Here is a 26,430-nt window from a genome sequence, read left to right as displayed (position 1 = left end):
CCACTCAGATCCACTGCTGGACAGGCTCTGACACCCCTCCCTCCCAGCCAGGCTGTAAAGGGATTTCCAAAGCACCCGCCCACCTCACACTGGGGCCCATACACCCCACACACACCTTCTGCCCCCCAGATATCCCCTCACAACCCCACCCACCCTCTTCATAAAGCACCCATTGCAGAAGAATGAGCCCTCCAACTAACCCTGCTCCATAAGCCCACCCCCCCACACACACAGAAGCCCCATATCCCCTACAACCTGCCCCCTGCCTTCCCCCCACATTCAACCCCCATAAACTCCCCACACCCCACCGCCTACCCCACCCCCACTTCTACTCTGACACATTCTGCCCCACAAACCCCCCTACCCGCAGCCTCCCCACACACACCAACCCCCACCATCAGCTCCCCACGCCTCATAGCCCCCCACCAACAGTGCCCCATAGCCCCCCCGACCCTCATGGACGGCTCCCCACGACCCACAGGCCCCCATAGCCCCCCCACATACCCTAACGGCTCCCCACGTACCATAGCCCCCCCACACACACCCCGACCGCCCCCCCACCCCATAGCCCCCCCACCACACCCCGACCGCCCCCCCCACCCCATAGCCCCCCACACACACCCCGACCGCCCCCCCCACCCCATAGCCCCCCCACCACACCCCGACCGCCCCCCCACCCCATAACCCCCCCACACACACCCCGACCGCCCCCCCCACCCCATAGCCCCCCCACCACACCCCGACCGCCCCCCCCACCCCATAACCCCCCCACACCCCGACGGCTCCCCACGCCCCATAGCCCCCCCACACCCCGACGGCTCCCCCCGCGCCCCATAGCCGCTCACCGGGGCACGCAGCTGGGCGCCGAGCGGTCGATCTCCCAGGTGGCGAACAGGTTCATGGGCACCGGGACCGGCCCGGACCCCAACGCCCCGCACGGACCCGCCGGGGGCCCGGCCGCGCCGCCCGCCCCGGGAGCCGCCCCCAGCGCGCCCGCCGCCGCCATCCCGATCCCGCCGCCGCCCGGGAGCCGACACTGGAGGGGGCGGCGGGAGCCCCAGACCCGCGGCGCGGCGCAGCCTCCGCCCCAGCGCCGGGCCGGCCTCCGGCCGCAGCCAATCGGACGGGAGGGGGCGGGACCCGCGGGAGCCGCGCCCAACCAGGGAGGAGGGGCGTGGCCATCTGGGGAAAACAGCCAATGGGAGCACGGAGGGCGATGTTGGTGGGAGGGGCTCTGCTGGGCGTGGTTACGTGAGGCGATGGCAGGGGCTGCTGCTCGGTGCTGGGAGGGGGGCGGGTCCCAATGAGCCCAGACCCCCCCCCCCCCCCGCCACGATAGAACCCGGGGGTCCCGGCCCCGCCCCCCCACGGTGGACGCAGCCCCGCGGGATAGAACCCAGGAGTCCTGGCCCCGCCCCCCATGGACGCAGCCCCCCCGGGATGGAGTCCTGGACCCGCCCCCTCATGGACGCAATCCCCCACCCACCCCCCGGGATGGAACCCAGGAGTCCTGGACCCGCCCCCCCCATGGACGCAGCCCCCCACCCCCCTCGGGATGGAACCCAGGAGTCCTGGACCCGCCCCCCCCCCATGGACGCAACCCCCCATCTACCCCCCGGGATGGAACCCAGGAGTCCTGGACCTGCCCCCCATGGACGCAGCCCCCCGGGATGGAACCCAGGGGTCCGGCACACATTCTTTCTCCGCCTCTTCAAAGGCACCCGTGTAAGGGGCAACCAAGGCCTAGCTCCCAGCAGGGCCACTGCCTGGCAGCTCGAACAGGCTGAAGGTCCAGGGGGGACTAGCCCCAAACTTGATTTTCTGAACAGAAATGGACCACACACTTAACAGCAGCACTTGGCCTCCGAAACCCTTCATCGGGGAGCTCCGCGGCCAGCCCTGGGGCCTCTTTCCCGTAAAAAGCACTAGACACGTTTAAATGCCCTCCTTCCCAGACACCACCCGCTGCTACAAGTATTTCACAGTGTAATCCTACCCAGGGGAGCACAGTGGGCCCACCTACAGCTTATACTGAATGGGACGAAACCCCAATAGAAACCTTGCACCTGTACATCAGCAAACAAGTACTCCATTTAGACCGGAACTCCCCACACAGCAGCTGCAGACTAGAACCAGGGCCATTCCTGGTGCTACTTAACAATTCCCGAGCCAAGGTGGTGATCCCAGAGCTAAGCATTCAGGTGAATTTTGCCAGGCACACACCCCAACCTCACCCAAAAGCTGACTTTCTTGAAAAAGGACGTGGGGGAAGCCTGAAGTGAATAGGATCATCTTCGTTTATGAGACACTGAAATTGGTGAGTTTTCATGTTAGAAAAAGTGTCTAATGATATTTTGCCAAAACATCTCTCACAAATTGATTGATCTAAACATTTCAAATCCATATTCCTCAGCAAGAATGAGTGCATGGGACTTATTATACGTGACAGCTTGGAACCTCTGGGAGCTGGGCAAATAGTCTAAGCTTTTCAAGAGCCTGGTGGAATTTAGAAGCAAGATGCACGTCTCCAGAATGTGTACATTCCGTGAGACAAGGACGAGTTTCCATCCAAGCCTGATTGTTTTACTCCCTGCTGGCTCTACAAAATACCCAAAAGACACTGTCTATCTGAAATTTGGCCTGTACAGGGACTTAGAGGAGGATTTTTTTTAAAGTAAATTTTAAGTTAATCAGACAAAGTATTTTTGAGATGGGGGGCGTTTGGGAGGGAAGGTTTTTAGGCATTTCAGACAGTTCGGTACATCTTTGGAACATCATAGCTCAAACCTGAGTTCGTTTACAAGCCCCACATCTTTATATAGGCACTGTCAGATTGGATTTGACAAGGGCTCTAGGACTCTATCTTCAACAGGGACCAGCACCAGCCACTTCAGAGGAAGAAGCAAGAAAACCTATAGTGTAACTAACTGGCCAGGGTTAAAGCTGGCCTGAGGCAATCTGCAGCATGAAGGTTTATATATCCCTGTAATTCGTTTATCTAATGAACGTCTAGATGTTCTTATCCATATGTGTGTCCAATCCTTTTGGATCGTGCTAAGCTCTTGGCCACAATGCTATCTTGTGACAGAGTTCCAAAGGGTAATTATGCATTATGTACAAAGTATTTCCTTTGATCGGTTTTAAATGTGCTGCCTTTCAGTTTCACTGCAGGGCTCCTTCTTCCTGAACTCTGAGAAAGGCCCAATAGGAGTATCCACTTTACCTTCCCTGCCCCTCCCCTTATTTTGTATATCTGTGTCCACACAAGAAAATTGTACCAAGGGAACTAAACTGGTTTAGGAACATTTAGTGAAATGGGTGCAACCCCCTTGTATGCCGTTCTTGCTTGGGATTAAGAATGTCTTTCGGAGCCTTAGTTCAACAGGGCTATTAAACCCATTCCCTACTAGTTTCTCATGTAGACAAGGCCTCTGTCGTGTCCTTTTCTTCAGCTCTTCTCTATGCTGAACAGTCCCCATTGTCTCACTGTCCTCCAGTGGATGATTTGCCAGGCCCCTGTCATTGTTTTCTCTCTCCAGAAGCCCTTTGAGTAGTCCAGCCCACCACACACAGGCCTCACAGCCATGCCCAGTGCCGTTTAGGTAGGAGATCTGTACAGTGCAGCTGTCCTCTGCTGTTACTTCTCCTCATAGGAATGTGATATTCCTGGAACACCCAGGGCAAAGCAAACCCCTAGGTAACCTGACTGTGATTTCACTGCTGGAAGCAAGACGGAGCATGGCCGGATCCCTCTGGTGCTGTAGCAAGCACTCAGCCGAGCTATCGTGATGGACAGTCCATACTGAGGCCAGGACTCCTGGATCACAGTTTGTAGCTTGTGTCAGCCAAGCGCGCTGTATCCACCATTTTCCATTCCCCTCCCTCGAAGCTCTCTGTGTGACACCCTCTCCTGTTTCTCTATTTCAGGGACCACCCGCAACTCCCAGCACTCTCCCCTCATGCCAGGGGCTCTGTGTGTATCCCATTCCCCAGGGGCTGTGTATGTCTTCTGTACCATTGTCCTCCATTTGCCCCACTCCATGGCAGGTGGACTATGTGGTACCCCTTTCCCTCCCATGGCAGGGGCTCTGTATGCACCCACATTTCCCCTTCACCCCCTGCCTGGGATGGTGAGCCCCCACTGCATTCCAGGCTCTCTTTGTGCCCCCCCCCCCCGCTCCCCCCAGGGTCCCTACTGTCCTAGTCCCTGCTTTTTCCTCCCCATTTCCACTCTCCCTGCCCCAGGTCCCCGCTTTCCCATCTCCTGCCATCTCTCCCCCTTGGGGCCCTGCTTGCTTTGCCAACTATCTCAGCTCCATAGCAACAGCTCTCATGTGCTTTAGGGTCTAACACTTCTGAGTCCTTCATGGGAATCCTTCATGGAAAGCTTCTCTGATAAGCTGCTAGCCCTTATCATTCCTGAGTCATGCGTTTTGGGGCTTATTGTTCTGCAGGCAGCTAGCAGAGCGCTAACCCTCTGGGCCACCCTCTCCTTTCAGAGCAAGCTGGTGGAGACGGCCACTCCAGTCAGGGCGCGGGCAGTTTCCACACAGCACCCCGACGGAAAGAGCTTGGAGCAAAGTCACTGCCCTGGTCCCTTTGGAGTTGCACCAGATGAGCCCGATTCTGTTCCCGGTCTCCCCGTCTAGGGGTTCACCCACACCAGGGGAGTCTGCAGGGAGCTGTGCTGGTTCTATGCTGCCCTCCACCACACAGCTCCCGCGGCTTCAGGGCCACGCTGGAGGCGGGAAGGAGGCGTTTCCAGGATGCACTGAGTTCTAACTGACCGCAGCTAGTGGCTAGTCCCTCGGCACACGGCAGAGCAGCCCCTGCCTCCACAGGTACCTGGCCCTTTATGTTCTTTGCAAGTCCCTCATTTCAAGGCTGCCTTGTGGGGCTGAGATCTCTCTGGGGCCTTGATTTCAGCACTTCCAGTTCACAAGTGCATGATCTGTGCTGGCTGGTATCCTGCCCGCTCCCCGGCTCGGAGCTATATGCTGCACTCCGGGGTATGCAGTTCCATGCCAGGCGAGTTCTAGTAAAACAATGGAGTCCTGCTGAACACCCCCTTCAGAAGGATGCTCTAAGTGAAGTGGGAAGCATTCTCCTCTCCATGGAAATCCTGCTCAATCCACACAAGTGTCCATGGAACAGAGACCCCACAAGGCTCTCTGCCTCGGCGTCAGACGGCGCTCGCGCTCCCCGCCAGGCTCCCCGCCTCAGCGTCAGACGGCACTCGCGCCCGCCACCAGGCTCCCCGCCTCGGCGTCAGACGGCACTCGCGCCCGCCACCAGGCTCCCCGCCTCGGCGTCAGACGGCACTCGCGCCCGCCACCAGGCTCCCCGCCTCGGCGTCAGACGGCGCTCGCGCTCCCCGCCAGGCTCCCCACCTCGGCGTCGGACGGCACTCGCCCTCGCCGCCAGGCTCCCTGCCTCGGCGTCAGACGGCGCTCGCGCTCACCGCTTTCTGGGAAGTAGGTGGGTGGGTACCTGGTGTTGGCTGGCAGGCAGGCCCCTCCTGCCCGCACCAGAGGCTTCCTGAGCAAGGTGTGGGTCAGCTTCCTCCTTCCAGACAAGCTTGACCTGCCTGGATTTGCCTAACACACCCCCAGCCCGGCTACCCCTGCAGTACACCCGGAACAGCAGCCACCTGGGCACCGTCCTGCAGCCCTGCACGTGGTAGCACAGCCTCAGCCAACACCTCGACTCACACCATCAATCCTTTACAAGCAACGCTAGTCCCAGCCTGGTGTGGCAGGCCTGGGGCAGAGCCGCTTCCTGCCCCCTGTAGGTACAAATCGCCAAGCCGGTCACCCAGCTGCCTTGCTTGCCTGCAGGGGCCCCAGCAGTAGGGAACCAGCCCCACTCTGGCTGCGCAGGGCAGGCTCCTGGGAGCGGAGCAGCTGGGAACTCCAAGTGACTGTTCCCTGAGAACTGCAGCTCCGGCCCCACTTAACGGAGACACGCAGCCACTTCCAGGAAAAATTCAACCAAACCCACTTTCAGTTTCTCTCCAAGTTTTCCCCTGGAAAATCCCCACGAGCTTTGGCCAGAAGGAGGCACAACAGGATGCCCAAGCTCCTCCGCACTCCAGGGCACACGCAGCCCAGAATGCTGGCAGGCACCACAAGCCCTGGGGGGACAACACAGGGATTCAGCGGAAGCCCCTGATTCTGCTGGGGGGAGGGGACCCCGTTGATTTGCAGGTGGTCTAAACACCAGGGGAACAGGTGTGCACCCAGGGATTTGGGGGTGCTCTGGACCCCAGAGCGGCATGTGGAGATCCAGGGCTTTGGGGGTGCTCTGGACCCCAGGTGGGTGGTAAGGTGGGTAGAATCCATGCAAGAAGGGTCCTGAGTTAGCCTTGATCTCCCTGTCCATCCCGAGAAGAGTGAGACGCAGCTGCCCTGTGGAGCTGCAGTGACACCCAGTGGCTGGTTTGGGCAACGCTCCGTGTCTTGTGCTTCTTCAGTCTCTCTCTGCAGAGAAGGTTTTCCAGCACTTGCGTCTCTTTCCAGTTGGTCAACATTGATTTTTAAGTGTTGATCCCAGAATTGTACAGACCGGTCCAGTAATGGGCTCACTAATCCCGTACTGGCAGGCATCTGCCACAGACCACCTCGCTAGGGAACAGGATGATCTGCTCCTTAGGCATTTGTCCGTAATGTGGAGGAAGGAAAACTGTGACCATGGGAGATTTCAACCTGGGGGCTGTTGTATTAATTTTGATGGACTACGTGGGCCCGAAGGTCTTAACACAACCCTGTGGCTGTCCCGCATTAAACAGTGTTAAACGAAGTTTGGCGTTTGGCATACAAAAACCTCAGCCTGCCTAGTGCCAGGGCAAACTCCCCATTAAACATCCTGTTAACCTTTTATGGAAGATACAGAAAAGAAGGAAAGGCAGTTAAATCCTTTGAAATGTCAAGTATTAGGTCAGGCTCTCATTTTCACACTGTTCCTTGTCCCCTCTCCCTTTGGCTGGAGAGAGGTTCCACAAGGACCCACCTCCCTGCCCCAGTTTGACAGTCTCTTAGATCATATTGAAGATGGGAAAACTGTCCCTTTCGGGGAAAAGAGAAGAAGTTGGTTGAGATGGGCTGGAGCTGCTGTTGTGAGAGTCTCAACCTGTTTCCTAGAAGACAAAACAAGGCAAATGCACACAAAAGGGGGGACAAAAGAACAGCGAAGATAGAAAATGCAGCATCTGTGTCTGGTGTCGATGCTAACTTGCAACCTCGCTTCTGGAAAACAAACCACAGGCCCAGCACACCGTGAGACCAGGCAAACTGGTACCAGCGTCGGGCTCTTTACAGCATTGCATTCAGCTGCCTTTCTCTGTCCCAGGCTTACAGCAGTGATGCAAAATATACAGGCTTAACTGGCTAAGAGAGAGTCTCATTGGACAGAAAGAAATAGGAAAGACAATAAATAAGGTGGGGAAGGAAAAGGACACATGGGGTGGGACTGGAGACACGGTTTCACACGGTTTCCTCCAGGGTTTTTGCCACCCCAAGCTGTGGGGGGAAAAAAAAAAAGCCGCGATCGCGATCAGCGGCAGCTCCACCGCGCCACTTTGTTCTTTGACAGCAGGTCCTTCCCTCCAAGAGGGACCAAGGGACCTGCCGCCAAAGAGCCCGACGTGCCGCCCCTTCCCCTTGGCCGCCCCAAGCACCTGCTTGCTGAGCTGGTGCCTGGAGCCGGCCCTGGGTGTTCAGGATTTGGATAGCACCAGTGGACGTGGCAGTGTTGTCTGGATCCCTCTCTCTGGCCTGCACATCTCTCAGGAGCAGGGAGACAAAGGCCCGTTTTGATTTAGGTGGAGCCAGCCCATCCCTCCTGTATAGACTCCTCCTTTCCTCCTTCCCAGTTCCTTCTAAAGCTAAACCCCTCCTCCCTACACCATCGTCTCATCCACGCACTGAGACCCTGCAGTTCTGCCTGTCTAACTGGCCCTGTGGGTGGAACTGGATGAATTTCAGACTATGCTTCCATGGAGGTCCTGGACTGTAATCTCTTACCTAGCAGCCGAAATTTGGCCTCCAGCAATTCTCTTACCTTTCTCTATGTCACTGGTACCTACACGTACCACGACCACTGGCTCCTCCCCAGCACTGCACATAATCCCGTTGTCTTGAGTGGTCCACAACCTTTACACCCAACAGGCAATTCACAATGCGGTTCTCCCAGTCATCACAAACCCAGTTATCTGTATTTCTAATACTCGAACCCCCCATAAATATTACCTCTCTCTTCCTAATAACTGGGGTTCCCTCCCCCAGAGAGGTATCCTCCGTGCTTGCAGATACCATGACATCATCTGGAAGGAAGGTCCCAAATATGGGATTGTTTCCCTCCGCCACTCCAGCTTGATGTTCTCCTCAACAGCACCGAGGCTGTCAGACCGGGGGTGGGACCGTTCTACTGTGTCCTGGGAAGTCTCCTCTATGTACCTCTCTCTGTCTCCCTGTGCTCCTCCAGTTCAGCCCCTCTGGTCTCTAGAGCCCGTACACAGTCTCTGAAGGGTCTGAGCTCCTTGCACCGAATGCACACATATGCCACCTGCCCACAAGGTGGGTAATCATCCATGCTGCATTTGCTGCATTCAGTGCAATTGACTGGCTAACCCCACTCTGCTGCTGGACTTCTGCCTGCATTCCTTTCACTCCTGCAGCTTTCTTTGTTGGGTTGGTTTGTTTGGGGGATTTTTGGAGGGGGTGTTTATTGGCCTTAGAGAATGTTAATCAGGTGTATCTGGGTCTCTTGCTCCCGCTCTAACCTCCCTCATAAACTGCCGTTTGCTGCTCCGCTTCACTCGCTCCAACGTACTAGGAGAGCGCTCCGGAGGCAAAGACAGTACAAACTCACACTCAGGGCGCCACAAACTCATTCGAAGAGAAGTTTTCCAGTTGCTTCCATCCCAATGGTGGGCACCTGGGTAACAAGCAAGAGGAATTGGAAATTCTCACTGATGAGAAGAAATCGGATACAGCTAACTACACTGAAACCTACTGGGACAATTGGCATGATTGGAATGTTACAATCACTGGGTATAAACTGTTCAGGAAGGACGGGGGAGGGGACATTCTACACTGAAGGCATCAGAGGGAGGGATAGCTCAGTGGTTTGAGCATTGGCCTGTTAAACCCAGGGTTGTGAGTTCAATCCTTGAGGGGGCCATTTAGGGATCTGAAGCAAAAATCTGTCTGGGGATTAGCCCTGCTTTGAGCAGGGGGGTAGACTAGATAACCTCCTGAGGTCCCTTCCAACCCTGATATTCTATGATATATTTCCTGCTTTAAAGTTATTAATAACTCAGTACCACAGGCTCTTGAATGCACATGGGTCAATGTGCTAATGTACCAAGTCCAGACAGGGGTGCTGGTGGAGATCTGTTGCAGACCTCTGAATCACACCAGAGAGCAGAATGAGTTATTCCTTCAGCAATGGTCTTTAATATCTGGAAAGAAAAACTGTGTTGTTATGGGGGATTTCAGTTGGGAGACATGCTGGAGGTCTCAATAAAACATCAGTGAGTTTCTAAAAAGTAAAAAGAACAGGAGTACTTGTGGCACCTTAGAGACTAACAAATTTATCTGGGCATAAGCTTTTGTAAGCTAAAACCCACTTCATCGGATGCAACTTTCTAAAAAGTATGGATGATAATTTCTTGACACAAAAGGTATTGCACCCAACACAAGGTTACTCTATTGTGGACCTCATTATGACAGATAAAGATGAATTAATCACTGGGCTGGAAGTTGGTGATTGCCTAGGAACCAGTGATCATGACCTGATTACATTCAATATGCCAAACAAAGGACAGTCCCAACCAGTAATACATATACTTGCTGCTTCAAAGGGCTAATTTCCCAAAGCTGAGGAAAATGATGAGTAAAACATCAGCCAGAAAAATGCGAATGAAAATTGGGACTTCTTGAAGTGGAGACCATTAGGTGTCCAAAAAGCCATGATTCTACAGCCAGGAAAAAGCATAAGTCTGGCTAAAAACCCATCCTGAGTCAGTGCAGAAGTGAAGGCAGCAATTAGAAATTACAAAGGAATACATAACAAATGCAAAAAGGGGGAAATAGATAGCAATCAGTATACATTAGAAGTTATGAAGTGTAGAAAATTGATAAGGGAAACTAAAGCCATCAGGGAAAAATCCATGGCTTGCAGGGCTAAAGGCAATAAGAAGGATTTTTTTAAGTATCTTAGGAACAATGGAACTCCAAGCAATGGTACAGGCCCATTACTAGATGGAGATGGTAATATTGTTAATAACGATGCAGAAAAGGAAGAAGTATTCAATAAATATTTCTGTTCTGTATCTGGAAAAAAGCAGGATAATGTACTCTTATCACATGAGGCTGATGAAATTCTTTCCAGCCCATGATCAGAAGACCTGGATAACTTGCACCCAAGAGTCTTTAAAAAGTTGGCCAGGTTCTTTTCAGGTCAACTTTTATCTTAGACAACATTTCTTAAACCAGGACATTTTGTTATTCTTAACCAATCAATGTATTCATTCACCCAGAATCACAGTAGTAGAAAATCAACAGTTCTTCAACCAACTGTAGACACAACCAATGTTTTAGGCCATGCACTGAACACATCAATAGTAGTCTTGCAAGCAATTGTCATGGACTAGGGTTGAGGCTCGGCAGTTATAGCTTTATGTTCTACCTGATAACTGGTGAGGAAAGAAAGCAGAAGAAATACAGCATTCCGCTGATACTAACACGGGACCAGCTCCGCTAAAGAGTTCATATGGATCCACCTAATTCAAAAACAAAAGAGGCATCTCGAAAAGACGGGTGCAGCACTTTGCTGGGCTATTCCATCGTCCCGCTACTGTCAATTCACAGATGCTAGAGGAACTAATCCAGCACCCCACACATAAAGAAATTGCCTCATCACCTACCACTGAGGAAGTATAAAAAGTTATCAAACAAAGTCAGGTAAATCGCCGGGCAAAGACAACATACCAGCGGAAAATTTTCAACTTGCAGGCCCCCAAACTGTTAACTATCTGCATTAACTTATTAAGATATCTGGGAAACTGAGAAAATTCCTCTGGATTTCAAAGATGCAATCATAGTTACACTATACAAAAATAAAGGCAACAAATCTGACTGTGTATCTCCCTGCTATCTGTAGATGGTAAATCCTTGCTCATATTTTACTCAATCATCTTGTTGAAACATTATCAGAGAAGTATGAGAGGGGTAGCGTCTGACGAAATGGGTATTCACCCACGAAAGCTTATGCTCCCATACGTCTGTTAGTCTATAAGGTGCCACAGGACTCTTTGTCGCTATTATCAGAGAAGCTTCTACCAGAGACGCAAAGTGATCCATGGGGCCCTACACAAACCTATCACAACATGTGGTGTACTTCATCCAGTGCATTAAATGCCCCAGCAACAACTATGTGGGTGAAACCAGACAATCACGGTGCTCTCCAATGAAGTCACACAGAAAATTGATAAAAAGACAAAAACACTCTATCCCTGGTGGGTGAACACTTTTCACAGAGGGATCCCTCTATACCTGACCTCTCAGGCCTCATCTTCAAAAGGAAACCTGCACAACACCTGCAAATGACAAGCCTGGGAGCTTAAATTCCTTACTTTGCTAGACACTACAAATCATGGACTGAACAGAGACACTGGACGTATGGCTTACAACAGGGGTTCTCAAACTGGGGGTCAGGACCCCTCAGGGGGTCACGAGGTTACTATATGGGGATCATGATCTGTCAGCCCCCACCCCAGACCCCGCTTTGTATCCAGCATTTATAATGGTGTTAAATATATTTAAAAGTGTCTTTAATGTATAAGGGGGGTCGCACTCAGGGGCTTGCTACGTGAAAGAGGTCACCAGTACAAACGTTTGAGACTCACTGGCTTACAACAATCTGTAACCCACTAACCACCCAGCTTTGTTTTTTGTGTTTTTTTTTCTCGACCACTATGGCAGGAGGGGCGTTAACCGGCCCCTTCCCCTTGAAAGGTCCCTTGAAACATGTGCAAACTCCTTATGCCCAAGAATCTGTCCCACCGTGTATTGAGCTGTGACCGCTCCCAGCCCTGGGCAAGTGCCAAGGCCCGTCTCGCTTTCCCACAGAAGCGATTCCCGGCCCCCTGACCCGCACTATCCTGGGACCGCGGGTTCCCGCTATGTTGTCGCTGCCAGGCCGGCAGGAGGGTGTGTGTCCAGCGGGGCATGGGTCCGTGCTGGCGGCTAACGGGGAGACAGGCCGCTCAGCGGCAGCCAGACCCCCGGCCCCAGGCGGGAACAGCTGTGACCCCTCCCCAGCAGGAGCGACCACCCAGCGCGGCCTCCCCGGGGCGCCCCGCGAGCCGGCGCACAGGGGCCGGGCCGGGGCTGCAGGAGGCGCTGGCTGAGCGCTGAGCGCCCGGCGGGGCAGCGCCTGGGACGGGGCCGAGCCGGGGCGCTGAGCTCCGCGGGGCCAGCGCGCAGGCAGGCGGGGAGGGCCGCGCTGCAGCCGCAGCACCCGGGCCCCGGGGCCGGGCATGGACCTGGCTGCGCCGCGGCCGCTCTCCCCGCCCCGGCTCGCTGCGCGCCCTGGGGTCCCGCTGCAGGGAGAGCCCCGGAGCCGCCGGCCGCTGCCCGCCCGGCCTGCCCCGGCTCGGAGGGGCCCGCAGCCGCGGGGAGCGCCCGGCTCCGGCCACCCAGCCCGGGAGCAGGCAGTGGCCGCTTCGGGGAAGCAGCATCGCGGCGGAGACTGGCGCTAGGTAAAGCCCCGCTCCGCGCTCGGCTCCCCGCGTCCCAGCGGCCGGCACACGCCGGGCCCGGCTGGGAATCGCCCCCCATGCAGGAGAGCGAGTGACCCGGGGCTGGGGCAGCCCTGAACCGGCTGCCGTGGCCTGGCAGGGCAGAGACCCCCCTAGCCTGCCCCCTGCACAGGGCAGAGACAGGGGGCCGGGGGGGGGGCATGGAGACAGGGGGCCATGGAGACAGGGGGCTGGGGGGGGGCATGGAGACAGGGGGCCATGGAGAGAGGGGCCGGGGGGGCATGGAGACAGGGCTGGGGAGCCATGGAGATGGGGGGCCCTGGCGGATAGGCAGCCATCTCCGCTGGTGCCCCAGGGTGCCAGCTGCCTTGGTGGGGCCAGCTGGCGACTGGCACTGCCCAGCTGGGCTGGCGACACAGAGGAGGGCAGGCAGAGAAGCAGAGGGCACTGGCCCCTGCCCCACTGTGGGGGGGGGGGAAATAGGGGGTTGTATGAAGTCTTGTCCCATCTGGGCTACTTGGCACTGCACAGCCGTGTCTCTCCTGGCCTGGGCAGTCCCGGCTCTGATGGTGTTAGCAGCAGCTAGTGAGATGCCAAATGTCTGCAAGGGAATCGGAGCTCGTGCCCTGGCCAGTCTGCGCCAGCAGTGTGGGCCCAGGAGCTGGTGGAGCACCACAGAGCCATGGCCACAGAGGCAGGCTGGTGCTCCAGGAGCTCTGGGTGCAAGAACTGGTCGACACGCTGGGGGCCGGAGCATTGGTGCGTCTGGGCAGCCAGGGTTCGGTGGGGACGGCAGTGTGGCCATGGCCAGAGGAGAGGCATAGGATCAAGTGACGTATATTCGAGCTGGACAGTGTAGGACAGGCCCTATGGGCCGTTCTCCAGGGCTGTGCCCAGGCACTGGGGGGCTCCTGCCCCTGTCCCTGGGAAGTCCATTCCCCAGGAGAAAGACTCTCTGTGGCAGGGACTCTATTTCTCCTCCTCTCACAGCCACAGCATGTCCGCCCTTGCTTAGCTGAGCTGGACCCACTGAACTCCTGCACCCTTGAGTCCCTGATCTCAATTCCCTCCAGTGGTCAGCATTTTTCTGGGAATGTGGTGCCCACAATAGAGGACGCTGGGCCTGGCCCGGCTGTGCATTCAGGGGCTGCCCCCTGCTCGGCAAGGTGGTGCCTCTGGGCCTGCAGCCCTCAGTCGCATTGCTCGTTTTCACTGCCCATTGCATTTCCGGGTGGTGTCTGCGCTGACGTCCACTGTCACCCCCAGGACTCTGCCTTTGCTGCCGGGTTCAGCTCCTCCAGTGGCAGCCGCTGGTGTTTAACCACGTCGGCTAACCCGGCTGGGAGCAGCCTGCATGGCACCATGGCCCCCATGCGGGAGGCCACGGGCGCTGCCCCAGTGGTGGGAACGAAGGGAAAGTATAAGGGGAAAGGCTAGTGTAGACAAGGGCTTCGGCTCTCAGCTGCACCAGCTCCTAGGTTGGTTTCTCCCATTGACGGGGGGTGGCTTAGCTTGTTTTCCCCAGCTGGGGTAGCTGCATCCATCCCAGCTGGGGTAGCTGCATCCATCCCAGCTGGGGTAGCTGCATCCATTCCAGCTGCGTCTCAGCTTGGCCATTTCTGCCCACAGTGTTAATCTTGCTGGGTCCCTCGGGCTCATTTTTTCTGTCTTCACTGTTGATCATAGCTCCCCATTTAGTGTCACCCGCTGCTCACCGCTCACTTCCAGATCACAGGTGAAAACGCTTAATGAGTGGGGACCAAGCCAAGGCCCCTGCTGGATTCCTCCCCCCAGCCCATGCACTGGAGGACGTTCGTTTACCTCTGCGATCTGGGTTGTGCCCCCTTGGGCATATGCAGCAGGCCCCTGCCTTTAACTGCATGATCACATGCTATTTTTCTCTGGGCCCAGGTGCTCAGCAGGGCCCAGCAGAGACCTCTGCCAGGGCGGAGTGTGGGTCAGCATAACATCCATAGCCTCAGACTGCTCCAGGCTTAGTTGCCGGCCACGTCAGTTCACAGGGGGCTTTGGTGCCTCCACTGGGACAGACACACTCCCGTCTCAGCCCGGGGGCTGGCTTCTCTCCACAGCAGCTGCCAAGCAGCAGCAGTCAGGATCCTGGCTCTGCTCCTCCTCTTTTCCCCATGCAGCAAGCCGCAGCAGCTGCCCCAGTGCTGTGCCCAGGCCAGAAAGAGAGACGGCCCCGGGGGAGGGGTGGCATCCTCCCTGGTACCTGAGGAGGACACGCTGCACGGACGACGGAGGAGGAGGGGGACGTATCAGGCAACGCGTCCATGCCCCAGCAGTCGAGGAATCCAGAGCACGAAGCTAAAACACAGGGCCCAGATCACACCACGCTGGATGTGAGGGTTGGGGCCCTGGCAGTTTGAGTCCGTGCTCTGGGTTTCTCTGTGCACAGCGTGAGAGGTCTGGGCACGGGAGGAATGTATCAAATCGAGGCCCTTGGATGTCACCAGGCAAAGTGACACTACAAGACTTACCAAATATCACCCCTTCACATTCACGCGTGTTAAGGACTAGTGAAGTGTGCCGACACAGAACAAAATAAGGTGCCCCTACGAAGGTCAGCAGGGACACAGAAACCTGGAGCAGTAACAGCTGCATCGGCGCTAAGGGTGTCACAGGGTTTGTTTAATGCGGAGTTTTGCACCATCTCCAAAGTTCACATACAGAGACACTGAAAACCGATTTGCTATTTTGTGATCACAGTCTCGACTTGAACAAAAATTTGATGACAGGCTCTTCGTTGTAGCAGACGAAAGTCTAACAAGATGCAATGGCTGGAAATTGAAACTAGACAAATTCAGACTGGAAATAAGATTACATTTTAACCATGAGGGTAATTAACCATTGGCGCAATGTACCAAGGGTCATGGTGGATTCTCTGTCACTGGCAATTAGGGCTGTCAATTAATTGCAGTTAATGCAAGCCATTAACGCAAAACAAATTAACTAGATTTTAAAGAATAGTCATGATTAATCACCATTTTAATTGCACTGTGGGTTGGCAGGGGTATGAGGGGGGGCACAGGGGACCTGGAACAGGGATGCTGTTGGCAGGGGTATGATGGGGGGTACAGGGATGCTGTTGGCAGGGGTATGATGGGGGGTACAGGGATGCTGTTGGCAGGGGTATGATGGGGGGTACAGGGATGCTGTTGGCAGGGGTATGATGGGGGGTACAGGGATGCTGTTGGGGGGAATGACCTTAACAATGCAAAGCAGCACCCCTCCCCCTGCTGCCCACAGCTGACTGGGAGAGAGGTGGCAGGGAGGAACGTGCTGCCCACCAAGGCGGGGGAGATTTGACCACCACTCAGAGCAGAGAGAGTCCTACAGCAAAGGAGCTGCCTGACTGACCCGTGTCTTCCTCCTTCCAGGATGGTTCCCCCACCGCCCGTCAACAAGCCCCATGTCTGCCTCTCCACCGTCCTCATTATGAGCAGCTTGGTGCTGATGGATGCCTACCTGGTGGAGCAGAACCAGGGCTCCAGGAAACTGGGCATCTGCATCATGGTCTCGGTGGGCGACATCTGCTTCCTGCTGGTGCTCCGGTACATGGCGGTCTGGGTCGGGGCCGAGGTGAGGACAGCCAAGCGCGGCTATGCCATGATCCTCTGGTTCCTTTACGTCTTCGTGTTGGAGATCAAGGTCTACTTTGTCTACCAGAACTACAAGGCTGACCGGAAGAGCCTGGACCTTCTGGCACGCAAAGCCCTGACCCTGCTGCTGTCCATCTGCATCCCTGCCCTCTACGTGCTGCTGGTGGCCACCGAGCACATGGACTACGTCCGGACATTCAAGAAGAAGGAGGACCTCCGCAACCGCCTCTTCTGGGTTGTTATTGACATGCTGGACGTGCTGGACATCCAGGCCAACCTGTGGGAGCCCCAGAAGAAAGGGCTGCCCCTCTGGGCCGAGGGCCTGATGTTCTTCTACTGCTACATTTTGCTCTTGACTCTCCCTTGCGTGTCCCTGTGCGAGATCAGCATGCAAGGGTTCAGCATCGTGCCGCACCGGATGATGCTCTACCCCATTCTGAGCCTGCTCACCGTCAACATCGCCACCCTCTTCATCAGGGGGAGCAACATGGTCTTCTTCCGGGACGCCCGGGTCTCGGGCATCTTCATGGGCAAGAACGTGCTGGCCATTGTGCTGAAGCTCTGTATGTTTGTGCAGTACCGGAAGCAGCTGCGCCACGGGCCGGTGGAGTTCAGCGCCGCACCCCAGCACAGCGCCGTGCCCCAGCCCCAGCCTGCCCTGCAGCTGCTGAAATCCCAGAACCAGACGCCTGGCCCCGAGGCCCTGGGCCGGGAGAACACGTGACCTGAGGCGGGCACCGCAGACTGGGCATGGAGTAACACGTCTCTTTGGGGTTGGACCCTAACGATGGCAGAGTACCGTCGCCTGCCGAGCCCCTGCCCAATGCTGGTTCCTCCAGGAAGTCTGTGAGCGACCCTTCCTTGCTTTGCACGGACAGACTGACCAGCCACATCCTAGCTGAACACGGGGCTGGGGAACGGCACGGCGTAGAACAGCCAATGGTAGCCAGTCCCTGAGGCCAGCTGGCGGACCCTGTAGAGAGGCTATCGAAGGGGAACAGGCAGTGCCAGGCGACAGGGTCTATCCCTGCTTGCTCCCCTGTATTCCTTCAATTGCAAGGGTGTTGCGGCGCGATGGCTCTGCGGTGGGCCTGCTGGGAATGTCCCGGGGGGACACAGTCTCCATGGACTCCCTGCACAGTCACTGTGAGGTCAGAGTCAGGCGTGGAGTCTAACAGTGCCGGGGGGCACCCGTTCTGCCCTCGATTGTGTCTCCTAGGCCCCTCTCTCTGCACGCCCACACGTTCCCCCCCACACACACACATACACCGCTGCCTGTTCCATCCTCGGGAGTGCAGGATCCCGCAGGGGAGTGGTGCTGGTGCCGGAGCTGCCCAGACGCCCAATGGGACTCACTGGCTTGTGGGCCTTCTTCATGGGCATCTTCCTTTTTCCAATAAATGAAAGTCCAAGCCCTGCAGCCTCCTGGCGTCTGTGTGCAGCTGCTGCCTAATGCTGCTTGTGTGGAGGCCAGTCGGGACGAGCGTGGGTCCTGCGCTCTGTGAGGGCTGACAGAAGGCATGGGGGGTGGGTAGGATTATGGGACGACAAGAGCTGGCTCATTGTTAAGGTTGCAACACGACTTCTGTTTGAATTTTCCATCCTCTCTGAAGCCTGCGCCCCCAGTCAGATGGGCTTGGAAAGTGCTAGTTCAGGTCCCAGGGGAGAGTGTGGGGCACCTTTGGGGTCACTGGATCAAAGGGTGCCCAAGATAAAGCCTTCCAACATGATTGGTTGTATAAGACCTCAGTTTCTTATAACCCATTTGTTGCAGCTTAGGGACGGACGGGGCAGGCAGACAACAGGACAGTATGCCTTCTTCTCAGAGCCAAGACACAGCTGTCATTCTAAGATTGGATAGGCTCATGAAGTCTACGGGCAAGGATCCGTTGCTGGTGGTTCATATTGGCACTAATGCCACTGCGTCGCAGGATACCTCACAGATAACAGGTGATTTCAGGGAAATTGGAAGCATGCTGAAAAAGAATGAACCAAGGAACACAGAATATTCTGGAAGCAAATTGCTGTCTAGGTAAGTGGTGTAGGGTGGAGAGTTTGGGTTTTGTGGAACATTGGTCCACCTTCTATGGGGAAAAGGGGTTGCATAGATTGGATGGCTCCATCTCAATAGAAGGGGGACCAATCTTCTCCGGGACAGGTTGGATAGAGTGGTCAGGAGGGGGTTAAACTAATAGCAAAAGGGGAGGGTAGAAAGATGGAAGATATGAGTACTGAGTTAGCACAAAACTGATATGTTGAGAAGAAAATTAATCAAGACACCAAAGGACAGGAAGAGAAGGAATTATTGAATTGCCTGTACACTAATGCTAGGAGCCTGGGTAACAAATAAGGAATTGGATTGCTCATTTATGAGCATAAATTCAACCTAGTTGGGATTAATGAAACCTGGCGGGATGCTTCGCACAACTGGAATGTTAAAATCAATGTTTATAACCTAGTTAGGAAGGATTGAATGGGCAAAAGGGGAGCGGGTGTGGCACTCTGTCAAAAATGGCATTACCTGTTCCGAATCACTGATCACTCCAAAGAAAATGACCTTGAATGCTTATGGATCAAAGTCCTAACAGATAAAGCACATTCTTTCCATTCTTCTGAGTACTGAATCTCCAACAAGGATCATCTGTCTTCCTTGGATGGTTGGAGAATTCTTTGCAGGTAAACTTGCTTTTCTTATCCGTTGGGCTGAGCTGGCTTCTGCATGCGTGACTTGTACATCTCGTTGTTCCCTGGGAACTGCTGGATCTTGAGATGCATCTTCCATAGTTTCCACTTTGAAGAACCAATATTGTTTTAACCTCCTAGCTGTGTGTAATTCCTCCTGCGTCTCTTCTCTCTGCTGGCCCCCGTTTGCCCATCCTCATCTTTCTCCATCTGTACGGAAAGACGTTGTGACCTCTTCCTCCGGCAGTTATGAACTGCCAGGTCTCCTGTCTGACTCCCACTCTCAGCTCCATTCTTCATTGAACTTGAGGTACGGGGGTTTCCCAAATTGTCTAGAAGCTCCTCGGCTTCTCTGATTCTTAGTAGTGTCTCAGCTTTCCCCTCCAGTCCAAGCATCTTCTGCTCCGGCATGGTCACTTCATGCCCAGGAAATCCCGCCTGGCTTCAGGCAGGAACGAGAGCGTGGCACTTCCGCTGCAGATCACCACCATCGTTCCATTGCTGGCTATCTTGATATCACACACAGATCTAGGGTGACCAGATGTCCTGATTTTATAGGGACAGTCCCAATTTTGGGGTCTTTTTCTTATATAGGCTCCTATTATCCCCCACCCCCGTCCTGATTTTTCACATTTGCTGTCTGGTCACCCTACACAGAGCTGAACCTGGGAGGAAAGACTCTCCCATGCCAAACTCCCTCAGAAGCTCCCGTTAGCTGCCTCTGATTGTGGCTCTTGAGTTCACCTCGCAAGTGACTTTTTATACCCAGTTCTTCGCTGCTTAGCTGAGCTCAGCTCCGCCTCTCACCACCAGGGAGCGATTAACCACTCCCGAGACTTCAAACGGCCCGGCTCATCAAAGCTCCACGGGCTAGAGCCTTGGGGTCTTCAGCAACTCACGGATCAAAGCTCGAAGGGAGGGGATGGCATGGTGGGGAACCGGTTGTGTGGCAGGGGAGCTGGCTCTAGGAGGGGATGGCGTGTGGGGTGTTGGCTGTGGGGCAGCAAATCTGTCGGGGTGCTGGCTGGGGGAGGGGGCTGCTCTCAGAGGTTGCAGGGTGGTAGCAGGTTTGAGGTGGTTCAGTTTCCGTGTGACACACTCGGGGTATTTTCAGTGTCGGCACAGCATGCCCACACAGCCCGGGGCCTCAGCCATAGGACGTGCAGGAAGCCCAGCTAAGATCCCACCAAGTCCAGCTCTCTCGTTGGTCTCTGCTACCCGCTCAGCACACTCCATTCATCTCTGCTGGCTGGGCCCTGTCCATTCCAGCGGGGGAACTGCTTAGCCCACCAGCCCCGGATGGCATGGCCCAATTCCACCTGGCCTGGCCCTTAACCCTCCTCAGGGCCAGATGCTCTGCAAGCCAAGGGGCTTCAGGTGGACATGACTAAAGCCAGTGCCCACTGGAGGCAGCTCCTCTGCTAGTTCCCTGCTAAATCCCCCATGATCCCCTTAACAACCGTCCCCAGCTGGGCTGCTGTCATGTCTCCGCAGAATTGGTGCTACGGCCCCAGCTTTGGAACAGTCTCTAGCAGGAACCCCTGCGGTGTGCCAGACCCCCTAGGGGTCTTGCTCTTCCTCCAGGTGAACCACACGGCTTCTCCTCCTCCTTAGACAGGACCTCTGGGCCGACAGCACCCTGCTTCACAGCGTGAGCGCCGTCCAGCTGAGACAGACCCTGAGGGAGACGTGTCCTCTCTGCTGGGATTCACGCATCTTACCAAGCCCCAGAGAGCTAAGCGCCACGTATCCCCGTGTCTCTCAGCCTGCACTGGGAGCAAACAGACCCTTCCCCCCACTGGGTAACAGTGCATCATATAAAATAAACTGGGGCACAAACAGGACTCATACAAATATTCCCACTTTATCGAAGCCCCCTTGGGCCAGGTGTCAGCATTTAACCCTTTGTGCAGGGTCCAGCACTTGCACATCCATAAGTCATCTCGTTAGCAGCTTTGCTATAGCCGCCCAGCCTCCGGCCAGGGCTCTCGGCAAGTCCCAAGCCTTGGAGACACAGGAGCTGGAAACGCAGCCTCGACAGCTCTTCCATGGGCTCCCTGCCACATCCTGGGAAGATCCTGCCGGACTCCAGCTCCAGCTTCGAGCTGGGCCAGGCCTTGGGGAGATGCTCAGTAACATGAATTGTCACATTCCCTACAGACTTCCCCCCTCCCACCATACCCATCTTCTGCTGACCCCTGGGACAGCTGAGCTCTCACCCCCCTGCTTGTTCCCTGGTTATTTGTTTCCATGGAGATGCGGTCTGGTTAGCAGGAGACCCAGTTCTCTCTCTCTAGCCTGAGATCTCTAGGTCTCTACCGCGGGAGGCTCAGTGCCAGCCGGAGCAGGAGGAATTGCACCCCTGGGAGCAGGGGAGGCCAGCCAGCAGCTCGGGACAGCCCTCATCTCTCCAGGCTGGCAGGGCTGGAGCACAAACGGAGAGAGGCAGCAGCAGGTGCCCAAGGCAGAGCCACACGCGACTCATCCATCTCACCAATTAGACACTCAGTCGTGAGCGGAATACAAAGCACTGCACCCGCCCCCCTACGTGGTTAGTGGCTGCACACTGACAGTGATGGGGAGCCCAGCCCCAGTGCTGTTAACCCTATCCCTGGCACAGGGGGAGCAGCCCACCTCTGTCCTCACTGCAGTGGGGAGGCATGTGGCAGGGTGCATGCAAGGGGGCTGCCCACTGGTAAGTCACTAGTGAAATGGGTGCACACAGCCCTCACACGGGGTGCTCTGCAGCTGGGGCAGAATCTGCACACGCATTGCACTAGCAGACCTTCCAAGAGCTAGGAAAGGGAGTCGCACGGCTGCTCTGCGCAGGGGCAGCTTTCAGCCCAGCCATTCCCCTAGTCAGCCAGCCCTGCCACCATTCCCCTGCCCCTGGGCACGGCGCCCAACTCCCACAGAGCTGTCCCCGCTCCAGCCGAGTGCTGCTGGTGATGCGGTGCTGGGCCAGGCCCTGGCCGATGGACACGCCCCCAGGTGGCAGTGATGCATGCCAACTGTGGGTGCTGGGGTACCCTCAGAACCGCAGCTTTCATTACAAGGAGGAGTCTGTTTCTAGCGCGCCTGGCTGGGAAGGAAAGCTTGAAACCATCTTCCCGCTCCTGCCTCTCCAACATGCTCCAAACCAGAAGGTAAATCACAGCCCCAATTTACTGAGCTTTCGCCTCTCCTGACACTGGCTCCAGCTCCTGCCGGCTGGGGCCCGACTCAGGCGTCTGGAACTCACGGATGCCAACGGCATGTGAGCAAAGCAAAACCCAAATCCCCTCTGCAGCCAGCACTGCACCACCCATCGGACCGGGGCCCGGCCCAGCCTGCTCCGCTGGAGGCAGAGGCCCACAGGTGTCTGGCACACCAGCTGCCAGGGTCGGACCTTTCAGCTGGAGAAGGGATTCCCCCAAGGGCTGGAAGGAAACAGATAGGGGCAGATTGAATTAGGCCAACAGGGCCTCAGTTAGCAGGGAAAGGAGCTGGGGCTGGGGCAGGAAAGAAGGGGCTCTCCCTCAGCTGGAATAAAGGTCAGCCCCTCACCTGACCTTGTCCTGCTTCCCCACCCCGGCCCTGCATGACTGGCTGAGCTGGCAAACGCTGCTGGGGTGCATGTCACTAAGTAGTGGCTGCAGGAGGCTGGATCAAGGCTATGGTGCAGGGCTGCAGGAGTGGAAGAGTGCAGTGTCGGGCAGGTCAGGGCTGTGGTGCATGAAGGGAGTCGTGTGAGGCTCACGCACTAGCCTCCCGGGGACAGTCCAGGGCTCATCCCTCCATCATGCCCCTGGGATCTGTAGTGGGACCGTTACCTTTATGGCTGTAGCCCTGTGATGGTCTTCGCCCCTAGGGAGCATTGCCTAGTGGTCAGGGGCTTAGTCCCTTCAATACGCGGGGGTAGGGTGAGGGGCAGTTTTGGTTGTGGAGGCTGCCACTTCCTGCTACTGCCCAAAGTTCCCAGTCTAACAGCAGAGGAGCATCAGCTCACCACACGGCACCTCTTCGTGGCCAGGCGTGGCACGGTAGCTCTCTCCCTCTTGGGGTGGCGGCTGCCTCCTCTCGTGCCTTGGGCCAGGTCAGTTCCCAGTCCCCCCCCTTCAGGGCCAGTCCCTAACCACAGCCGGGGAATCAGCACTGACTGGGGTAGTAGGAGAAAGCGGGCAATGCCTCCTGCACAGGGTCCATCAGATGTTGGTCCTCCCTTCCCCCAAGGAGGGACCTTTGGGCAGCTGTGGCTGGGGGAGATCCTGCCTTCCCTCAGGTGCTGAGAGCTGCAGAACCTCTCTTCACTGGCCTGCCCACAGGGGAGCTGTTCTGCTCCCTTTTAACTCCTCCTCCAGCCAGTGCATCTCCTGCAGGTGCAGCGGGGCAGGACTGAGCCCAGAGGAGCTACTTCACCCCTTGTTGCCCAGTGTGGGGCTTGTATACCCCATCATGCACCCCCCCCCCAAGATGGAACCCAGGGAGCCAGGACCATCGGACTGCTCCCCCTGCTCCCCGGAGCAAAGGTCAGCATTTTGGTGAGCTTTTCTGGCTCTATGTTGAATTTTGAAGGTGTATGGCTGGAGAGACAGGGACCAGCACACAAGCCAGGAGGTTGCGTCCTTCATGGCGTTCAACCACCTCAGGGGGGTGCAGTAGGTAAGAAGCTTGAATGGCTTCCCCAGGAGGTAATATCAGAGAGGCCATGGCCCATGTCACAGAGAGACCTGCCTTTTTTATAATGGACTATGCCTGGTCCCATGTGGCTCGAGGAGAGTACTGGGTGTTCCTCTCCGTTTGCTTCCTGGGACAAGACAGCGCCCAGTCCCACGGCCGAAGCGGTGCTCTGTAAAATGAATTCTCCTGTGGCGGTGGGACTACACAGGACAGGCTCTTTACCCAGGAGTTCTTTCACTTTCTGCAAGGCCCCAAACCTGTCTGACTTGCTTCTTCACGGTGGGTATAGGCACGCAGTGAGGGCTTGGATTTCACCCACGAGGGGCCAGACTTGGCCCTTCCCTAAAGCATAGGCCAGAGAGGTAGTTTCTTTCTTCCCAGTCTTGCACTATGCTGGGTTTGTCGCTAGCTCAGGCTACCATAGGGACTGAAGGACGGGTGTGACACGAATTAGACGTTCCTGCCAGCTGATCTGGCTCATGACTGCATGGGTGAAACTTGCCCTTTTAAAGCACCACATGTATCTATATTGCCGGTTTGGCCTTTATTCTATCTGCACATTATAAATGTGATCTAGTCATGATTACTTGTACCTAAGATACCATTAGCTCTGCGAGAGAGGCTTTGATTCTATTTTCTAGCTGGCATACCATCCCCAGATTGCAGAACCGTTCTGCTCTGGGGCAGGTTGGGTCAAAAAGAACCCAGCTGTGCTGTCACATTTCAGGTGGTGTTTATGCTGCTGGTGGTTAGAAAAACCCTCTCTTTTCCCTGTAAGCCGAGCAGGTTTGCTCTGGAGAGAGCGAGACACAAACACAAAACCTTTGTTGTGTCATTTGGAAAAGCACAACCGCAGGTTGTTTTTTGGCTAGGACTTTTGTTAGGAAGCAATTAAACATGCCTCTGTTTGAACTGCCTCCAATTGCTAATATTTAACGCTCGGGTTGCTGTGCTGTTATTTGCTATAGTTACAGCTGTGTCGTTAGTGGAAAACAAGACAACGCCCGATGCAACCCAAACCCACTGGTGCGAGCGTTGTAGCCCCTGAAGCTGAGCAGTCCATCAAATGTGGTTTACGACTGGGCCAGCACTCCCCGACCTGCACGAACATCAGACAATCCCCTGTGATCTGCCCACGCAGCCAAATGTTCTGCACTGCAGAGCTAGTGCCTCCTAAAACAAGCAGAGCGGCCCAGGGAGGTTCCTGTGCAGTAGATACCAGGAACCCCCTGGGAGGTTTCTAGGCCAGCTCCCCGCAGCTGTGACCTGCCAGCAGAGCCTTAGAACAATGTTAGATCTCAGAAGCCACTTGTTCACATCCCCTCCTATCCTGCCTCCAAACCCTTCCCTGGCCCCAAACCACATGGGGAAAATGTCAGGAGCAATAGGCGTGGGGAGACCCTCCTGATGGGGGAAGGGAGGCTGGGGTCCCCAGGACACATGATTAGCTGGAGGGAGCAGGGCAGAGCTAGTGGAGCTCCTGAGGACAGGAAGTTGGTTTGGTCAGTAAAATTCAGAAAGGCTTGTGAGAAAAGACAGCTGGAAGGGGAAGTTGGGCAGCCCCAGGGCAGCAGGGTAAGCACCTGAGCATGTGGGGGTTCTGCTGTGCCAGGAGAGCAGGAGGTTACACACATCTGGGGAAGGAAGGAGCAGTGCCAGCACAGAGGGAGTATCAGATAGTGCCAGGGCTGCCGGGGTTAAACAGCCAGGGTTGGGTGGGGATGTTACACAGGGCCTGGGCAGTGGGAGTTTAATCCTGTGGAGGGGGCGGAGCACCAGGGAAGTGAGGGTTAAACGAGTGTGTGTGTGGGGGGGGTGATAATCAAGCAGCGCCAGGGCAGTGGGGATTAAAACAGTGGGGGAGGGAGGTTAGGCACGGACATGGCAGCTGGAATGGCCCTGGCCTCAGGGTTAGGGACATTCCTGGGGACATGGAGAGGAGAGGGGGTGGCAGATCTCTGGCCATGCCCACCCTGGCACTGCAGGAGAACCACTCAGGGTGTTTCATTCCTGCAGTGGTGCCAGGGCTGGCTCTTTGTAATTAACGGTTTACACACCTGCCTTCAGGGGGCTGTCAGGTCATACTGACTCTCAGCTTCCAGTTCTCAAGGTTGAGAAGGTCACACTGAAAGCACACCAGCAGGCTGAACTCTGGTCTCCCCCCTTGAGCTTCTAGGGTGGCAACTTCAAAACCTTAGAATGGGACTTTAAACATCAGCATGAACTACCTGATCATTTTGGCTAAAGGAACAGGGCCAAGGGCTGGGAGTAGAGGCCATGTGGAGGAACTTGGGAGTGGCTGCAGCTAGGGAAACACTGGGGAGAAGAACCAAGACAGAGATAGGGGCGAGAAACATCAGAAAGAGCCGTGATCCCCAAAGACCAGTGTTTTCTCACTGGGTGATACTGGAGGTAACAGGAAGGCAGTGAATAAGCAGTCACACCACTGCTAAGGGGCAAAAAGGTTTGTTTGCATTCTTTCTAAAATCATCTACATACCTAGTCACACTGGCTAGAAACTGAGGAAGAGCGTGGGGCAGGGGAGGATAAGATTGGAGATCATTGTTACTGAGATTCCCAGTTTCAGGGTCCATACGTCAAAAAGGACATTGAGGAACTGAACTAAGTTCATAAGAGCAACAAGGATGATTTGAGATCTGGAAAACCTGCCTCCTCGTAAGAGACTAGTTTAGTTTGCCCAAG

General features: G+C 55.7%; 2 protein-coding genes across 3 annotated transcripts in view; one reads left to right on the top strand and one right to left on the bottom strand.

Moving 5' to 3' along the window:
- The window catches only part of LOC128833829 (phosphofurin acidic cluster sorting protein 2-like), a 108,704-nt gene extending 107,722 nt beyond the window's left edge, over window positions 1–982 (bottom strand). For both annotated transcript variants that reach the window (XM_054022007.1, XM_054022008.1), the window contains exon 1: window positions 846–982. In XM_054022007.1, the coding sequence (XP_053877982.1) occupies window positions 846–901 (56 nt within the window). In that variant the 5' untranslated portion in view covers window positions 902–982. The remainder of the gene's footprint in view (window positions 1–845) is intronic.
- An 11,649-nt stretch (window positions 983–12,631) lies between these two features.
- LOC128834184 (transmembrane protein 121-like) lies at window positions 12,632–17,801 on the top strand. Its single transcript, XM_054022752.1, has 2 exons — window positions 12,632–12,763; window positions 16,165–17,801. The coding sequence occupies exon 2, from the start codon at window positions 16,166–16,168 to the stop codon at window positions 17,108–17,110; it is 945 nt and encodes a 314-aa protein (XP_053878727.1). The 5' UTR covers window positions 12,632–12,763; window position 16,165; the 3' UTR covers window positions 17,111–17,801.
- Window positions 17,802–26,430: the final 8,629 nt, after the last annotated feature.

The sequence above is a fragment of the Malaclemys terrapin genome, chromosome 3 (assembly GCF_027887155.1).
Source record: "Malaclemys terrapin pileata isolate rMalTer1 chromosome 3, rMalTer1.hap1, whole genome shotgun sequence".
Lineage (NCBI taxonomy): Eukaryota > Metazoa > Chordata > Testudines > Emydidae > Malaclemys > Malaclemys terrapin.
The sequence above is the reverse complement of the archived record's forward strand: the minus strand, read 5'-3'. Positions and strand labels throughout refer to the sequence as shown.

Excerpts from the sequence above, each read along its gene's own strand:
- LOC128834184 (XM_054022752.1), top strand. The coding sequence starts at position 16,166 with ATGGTTCCCCCACCGCCCGTCAACAAGCCCCATGTCTGCCTCTCCACC.